We start from the raw sequence: 6956 nt of genomic DNA, 5'->3' as shown, positions 1-6956 counted from the left end.
AGTTTGACCCAACCCATAGGAGGTGCTTCCCACTTTATGTAACTTAAGCTCTTATGGGACTTGAAGCTGATATTTGCAGTAGTTTTTGCATGCTCATAGTCTTGAACCAATTTATTGATATGATTTAACATGCACGGAGGTCGATTGAAACTTCCATCATGAGTCTCCTTATTTTGCCACGTTCAAATACTATGGCATGCAGTAGCCTAAAAAGTTATCCAATCTTTCTCCGTGTTCCACCCCAAGTTACCATTCATGTTATAATAAATCCAATCTTTCAAGTTACCTGTAAAAAAACTAAAATAATTGTTAGTGTTCACAGTTGTCATCCAAAGCGCAACTGCACGCGGGCAATCCCGAAGAACATGGAGGGCGCCTTCTTCAATGTTATTACAAAAGGAACACATTGCACTTCCAAGTCCCATTCGGTGCTTCCTACAATTAGTGAGCAATCTACCATGTTGGAGAATCCAAATAAAGAATCGAACTTGTTCTGTTGCTTGAATTTTCAAAATTTCTTTCCATGGGGTGTTGCTTATTCTTTCCCCACAGTCATCAAGAAGCTTGTACATGGTTCCAACACTTAACTATTTTCTATCTTTCCCAACTCCAACTCTAACATTTTGGCCTGCATCGAAAGAATGAGGCATAACTTCATAAACCCGTTAGAGTATCCATTGGAAGCTAATGACTCAGTTCCTCCCAATTCCAACCAACATCTTCGTTAGCAATATCGGCAACTTTAGCATCCTGCATGTGCATGGGGATATCAATTTGAAGGCCAGATATGCAAACGTTCAGATTAATCCAAAAATCATTCCATGCATCCACATCCTTTCCATTTCCAACACTCCACATACTGTATTTATTAATATCCGGCCAAACTTTAGCAATACTTTTCCAAAGGCTTAAGTCCATCGGCTTTATCGAAGTATCTCCTATGTTATCATTTTGATCGTACTTACCCCAAATAACATCACACCAAAACTCCCCATTATTATTTTGGAGCTTCCAACCAAGTTTGGAGATACACGCCTTGTTCATAATGTCAAGCTTACGCAGCCCCAGACTATCATCACTCTTCGAACTAGTAAGAATAACCTATTTGATGTCATGATGCTTTCTGCTACTGCTATTATCCCCCCCCCCATATGCACCTCTATTGGATCTTGTGAATTTCATCAATACATGACTTAGGGATGATAAATGTCATCATAGGATAGGTTGTGATAACTTCAATAATACTATTGTCAAAAGTCACTCTCCCTGCAAAATCAAGTTGACTTCCCTTCCTCGGAGCTAGCTTAGCATTCACTTGGTCAATAATGTAGTGAAACTCCTATTTCCTAGGAGCCTTGCTAGTAAGAGGAACACCTAAATATTTACCAAGCGCGATTGTTTCACCAAAACCCGACATCCTTCCTAGCTTATCACGCATGCTTCTTGGAACATTCTTGGAATAAAACATTCTAGTTTTTCCTGGTTTATTTGTTGTCCAAACATACTGCAAAATTTGTTCAAAATGCTCATCATACAACTCATTTGTGTATGAGTAACTTCACCAAATAAAAGAAGGTCATCAGCAAACATGAGATACGAACCCCTAGGTACTCTCCTACCAGCTCAAATAGTTTTCCATCTACCAGCTCAACCAGAGTTCTCCAAATGAAGCCCTAACTAAGTTTATCATAAGCCTTTAAAAGATCCACTTTGATCACAAATTATCCCTTCCTCCCCTTCAAGTTATTCATTCAGTGCACTATCTCTTGAGCAATAATTATATTCTCATGAATGTTGCGACCTGAGACAAACTCTAATTAAAATGGCGAGACAAGTTTAGGGATATGCTCTTCAGTCTCTCCGCAATAATTTTTCTCACAATCTTATAGAGCATATTTCACAAAGACATCAGCCTAAAATGGTTTACATGCTCAGGATGATTAACCTTAGGAATAAGGCAAATGTCTGTCTGGTTTATCAAGGATAAACCACTAGGGCTATGCCAAGATTCCTTGACAAACTCACACATATTCCTTCCTACGACATTCCACGATTTTTGGTAGAAGTCTGCTGGAAAACCATCTGGCCCAGATGCCTTCCAAGGGTTCATACAGAAAACCGCATGTTTAACCTTATCATCAATCACATCATTACCAAGCTTTTCCATAATCTTGTTCTCAACTTTAGGGTAAGTAAGTTTACTTTGCTCCCATATATGGGTAGTATCCTGCAAGGCAAACAGGTTCTTGTAGTGATTGATGAATAATTGGTTCACCTGGTTTTCTTCATCAATCCACTACCCATATTCGTCTTCAATCATGAAAATTTTATTTCCCCTTCTGCGTTTCACTCTTTTGATATAATAGTATTTAATGTCATGATCCCCATCTATGAGCCACTTCACCATAGACCTTTGGAACCACATTCGTTATTCTTGTTTAAGAATCTCACTTATCTCATTTTGAGCTTTCATCTACAGTCTTCTAAGGCCTCCCACTCTATTCCCAGCCTGAATGGTCCTTTGAATACCTTTAAGACACCTCAAAATCTCATTCTTCTGTCTGATGACTTGCTTGAAAGATCACAGCTTCCAAGACTTGACACCTTGTTTTATGTTCTCACCTTGTTGATTATCCTTCCAATTCATCATGAGCGTATTATAGTAATCCTCTTCTAAAAGTCAGGCACTCTCAAACCTGAAGTTGGGTTCCTTTCGCACATTCCCAAACATTCGAATAAGTAAAGGGTGGTGATCTGAGAAGTTAAGTCTTGGTAGAACTTTAACATATCCATCATCGTAGAGTAATCTCCATTTTTCATTTCATAGGGCTATTCCAAACGCTCATAAATCCTCCCCACCATTAAAGATTGGCCCTCTCCGCATGTACTTTGGACCCACAACTCTCATATCCATCAATCTACAATATTCAATTCTTTTCTTGAATTTGTCACATCTACTATAAGCAATGAGAGCTCCTCCTACTTTTTCATCTTGATGCATGATATCATTGAAATTACCAGCCACAAGCCAAGGATCACTCATGTTATGGCTAATGCTCTTCAAGTCTTCCCACATTATTCGTCTATATCACAGTTCGGACTAGCATAAATAGGCGTAAAATACCACACCTTCCCATGATGAGGCTCCACGCATGGTTTTTAGAATCGCGCTTTAACTCCCAAAAGCGTACGATCTTACGCTCCGGCAACCGACCACTGCTTTAATTGGCATAAAGATCGTGAAAATGGAAGGAGCGCTGAAAGTGCAAAGGAAGATCGTGAAAGCGTGCGATCGTAAGATCCCAACGATTTATTTTAGGGTTTGTTTTGGAACCTTTTGACCCATTTCAAATCCGTTTTGACCCGACCCAAAAACTGTCCCAGTTTACCCTAACGACAACGCTCTTTTTTTTAGGGTTTTGGGACTTGGAATATGTTAAATACGCTTTTTGAGAACTGGAAAACAATTATCGTGAAAGTTGTCCAGCCTCCAAAACCATTGAAACTCCAATACCTCTTCATCTAATTCTTCTATAACGATTAATCATATGATGATTGAGTTTCTTCTCTTCATCTATTTCCTCTATAAATTCAAATCAAATCATTTTTTTCTTCTCATCTTTTTCATCCTTGCACTCCAATACATCTTCCTTACAAATAGAGATTTTCAAAAAAATATTCACCATGTCTTCATCAATTCCTTTTGTTGGGGCCTCATCATCTTCACCTCCCAAAGTTCAAAGTAATATGACGGGTAGAACTGATATAGCATGGAAGCATGGAGTTTCTGTTGATGGAGGAACGAGAAAAATAAAATGCAATTACTATGCAAAAGTACTTATTGGAGGAGTTTATAGGTTGAAACATAATTTGGCTGGTACACAAGTCAATGTTTGTGTGTGCAAGTCTATACCATATGAAGGGAAGGTTCAGATGTGGGATGTTGTTAAAGCATTACAAGTCAATCACAATAAAAAATCTGATGATGATACGAATGTTGAATGTGTAAGAGGGAAAAGGCCTGTATAGGATGACTCAAATGCTACACCAACAAATATTTCCAAGAAGAGGAGCACCCAAGCCATAATTAGTAATATTTTCAAGAAAAATTTGAGAGAAGAAGCGTGTCTAGAAATTGCTTCCTTCTTCTACAACAAAAAATGTCATTGCATTTAATGTGGCAAAAAGTGAAGGATTCCAGAGAATGTCTGAGATGGTATCTAGGCATGGTCTTTGATTTAAGCCACCTTCATATCATAAAATCAGAACCAAGTATTTGAAACAAAAAATGGAGGAGACAACAAAGAACATTGAAGAACACAAACTCATTTGGAAAAAAAACAGGGTGCACAATTATGAGAGATGGATGGGCCGATAAAAGAAGAAGGACAATCTTGAACTTCTTAGTAAACAACACTAAATGTATTATTTTCTTGAAGTCGATTGATGCTTCGCGTATATCAAAAATAGTTGATAAGATATTCGAGATGATTGATCAGATAGTGGAAGAAGTAGGGGGAAAATGTAGTTCAGATCGTGACCGACAATGCAACAAACTACAAAGCTGCTGGAGCTATGTTAATGGGAAAAAGAAATAAATTATATAAGACACCATGTGCAGCACATTGCATTGACCTCATGTTAAAAGATTTTGAAAAAAAGGCCACAGTTCATCGTGATACAATTGCAAATGGCAAGAAGGTAACTTAATATATCTATTTTAAGTCTTCTCTCATTTCTTTGTTGCAACACTTCACCAAATGAAAAGATTTGGTGAGGCTAGCTGTAACTCGGTTTGCAACTTCATATTTAACTTTGGGTTCTCGTGGAAAATAAATGAGTATTGATAAGAATGTTCACGTCCAATGAGTGGACATTAAGTAAGTTTGCAAAATCAACCGAAGGAAAGCAAATTGAAGAAGTTGTCATAGATAAAGAGTTTTGGAAAAATATTATCATTTATTTGAAAGGTGTTTTTCCATTAATCAAAGTCCTTCGACTAGTTGATTCAGATGAAACGCCAACTATGAGACTTATCTACGAAGTAATGGATGCAGCCAAAGAAAAAATTCAAATCAACTTCAATGGTGTCCAAAAAAAGGTAAATATATTGTACTACCCTATACATATTTTCTATTGTGTTGTCCTTTACTGCCCCTTCTAGCTTTGTACCGCAACTAACTCACTATTTTTCTCTATAATTTAGTTTCAAGCCTTGATATATATTGATTAAGTTTGAATCTATTAGATTCACACAAATAGGAGAAATCATCTTAAGCAAAAGACGATGAATGATGTAGTTTTTGTTATGACCAATTCAAAATTGGCCAAGAAGAAGAAAAACAGAAAAATAAAAGAGTATAAGCTTGATGACATTGAGTCTGATAATGAATGGATTGTCAACAATGATAAAGATTTTGAAAATGAAATTTTAGATTTTACTATAGAAAATGATGATTTTGAAGCTGCCACTGCTAAATGAGGAAATGCAATTGATGCTGTTAGTGCTGAAAATGGAATTGAAGTTGCCACTGTTGAAAATGAATTGGAGATTCATAACCTTGATGATGAGTTTAATGGAGAAGAAGAGAAATTTTGCCTTGATGATCAGAATGCCTTGAAGGTTTTGTTAAATGATATATTTTAGATGATATTTGAGTTAAGATTATGTAGTTTAGAATGTGTTTGAAACAATCATGTTTTGAGTTGCTGTTATGAATATTATGATTGAGAAAGTTATGTTTTTTTAATTGAATATTTGCTATTATGATTAAGTTAATGAGAATTTTATGTTAAGATCCAAGTTACGATCCTACGATTTACGCTTTCTTTAATTTTGTCTATTTGTTGGGATCTTGCGATCCGAGTTACGATCCTACGATTTACGCTTTTTTCATACTATAACGATCTTTATCGAGATTCCTATTTTAACAACCATGGCTCCACGTATATGTGCATGAATTGAATTTTTTTTGTAATTAGCGTGACCTTAATCCTACATAGCCCTGTTTGTCAGTAGCAAGAAAGCCATTGAACCATAGTCTTTGACAAACTCTTTCAAGTTTAGAAGGCTCACATCTAGCTGCAACAATAATAATCATCTGCGGCTAATTAGTGCTCACATATTGGTTGTAATATCTATAGAAGCTTGTGCTAGATGCTCCCCTACAATTCACACAAGAATATCATTTTGTTTATTTATCGTATGATAAGAAAAAGGAAATCCTTGACAAGCTCCACTATTATGGAGTTTCTTCTACCATGTCCATATTCGCATCCTCCATGCTCTTATCTTCCTTCGAGTTCTCCTGAATTGTCTCAATAGTCTGTTTTCAAATTGATATTGTTGATCTAATGCAAGAACTTTGATAGTCCTTATGTGCAATTAGACGCGTGCCATAATGATTTTGTTGATCTACCGTAAAATAAATTGATGATGTTTGTGTTGGGTGGAATAAAGAGAGGTGTAGTTGTTAAATTGTAAGAAACCTCATATTGTAAATCAATTGTGTATTTATGTATTGGTTAAATTGTTTGAAATCTCAAGATGTAAATCCATGGTGTGATTGTGTATATGCTTAACTTTAAAACCAAGTCATTATACAGTATGTTAAATTGAGGTGTTGTGAACATTTATATAGTTTTTTAATAAGGGAAATATGATTTTCAAAAAATTATACACATATATATATTTCGGTTGCTTCTAAATATATGAATTATACTAGTAACATTATTTGGTTGTTGTAGATGTATGAAGTTGATTTGCTTTTATTCTGGTTATATATAATATATATATATATATATATATATATATATATATATATATATATATATATATATATATATATATATATATATATATATATATATATATATATATATATATATATATATATATATATATATATATATATATATATATATATATATATATATATATATACTAATTGTGGTAT

General features: G+C 35.1%; 1 protein-coding gene across 1 annotated transcript; it reads right to left on the bottom strand.

Moving 5' to 3' along the window:
- Positions 1–684: 684 nt before the first annotated feature.
- On the bottom strand, positions 685–1044 carry LOC127088380 (uncharacterized). The gene has a single exon (XM_051029318.1). The coding sequence runs from the start codon at positions 1042–1044 to the stop codon at positions 685–687; it is 360 nt and encodes a 119-aa protein (XP_050885275.1).
- Between the last annotated feature and the right edge of the window lie 5912 nt (positions 1045–6956).

The sequence above is a fragment of the Lathyrus oleraceus genome, chromosome 1 (genome assembly GCF_024323335.1).
Source record: "Lathyrus oleraceus cultivar Zhongwan6 chromosome 1, CAAS_Psat_ZW6_1.0, whole genome shotgun sequence".
Classification (NCBI taxonomy): domain Eukaryota; kingdom Viridiplantae; phylum Streptophyta; class Magnoliopsida; order Fabales; family Fabaceae; genus Lathyrus; species Lathyrus oleraceus.
The sequence above is the reverse complement of the archived record's forward strand: the minus strand, read 5'-3'. Positions and strand labels throughout refer to the sequence as shown.

Bases quoted from the DNA above. Each gene is read 5' to 3' on its own strand.
- LOC127088380 (XM_051029318.1), bottom strand. From the start codon at position 1,044: ATGAACAAGGCGTGTATCTCCAAACTTGGTTGGAAGCTCCAAAATAAT.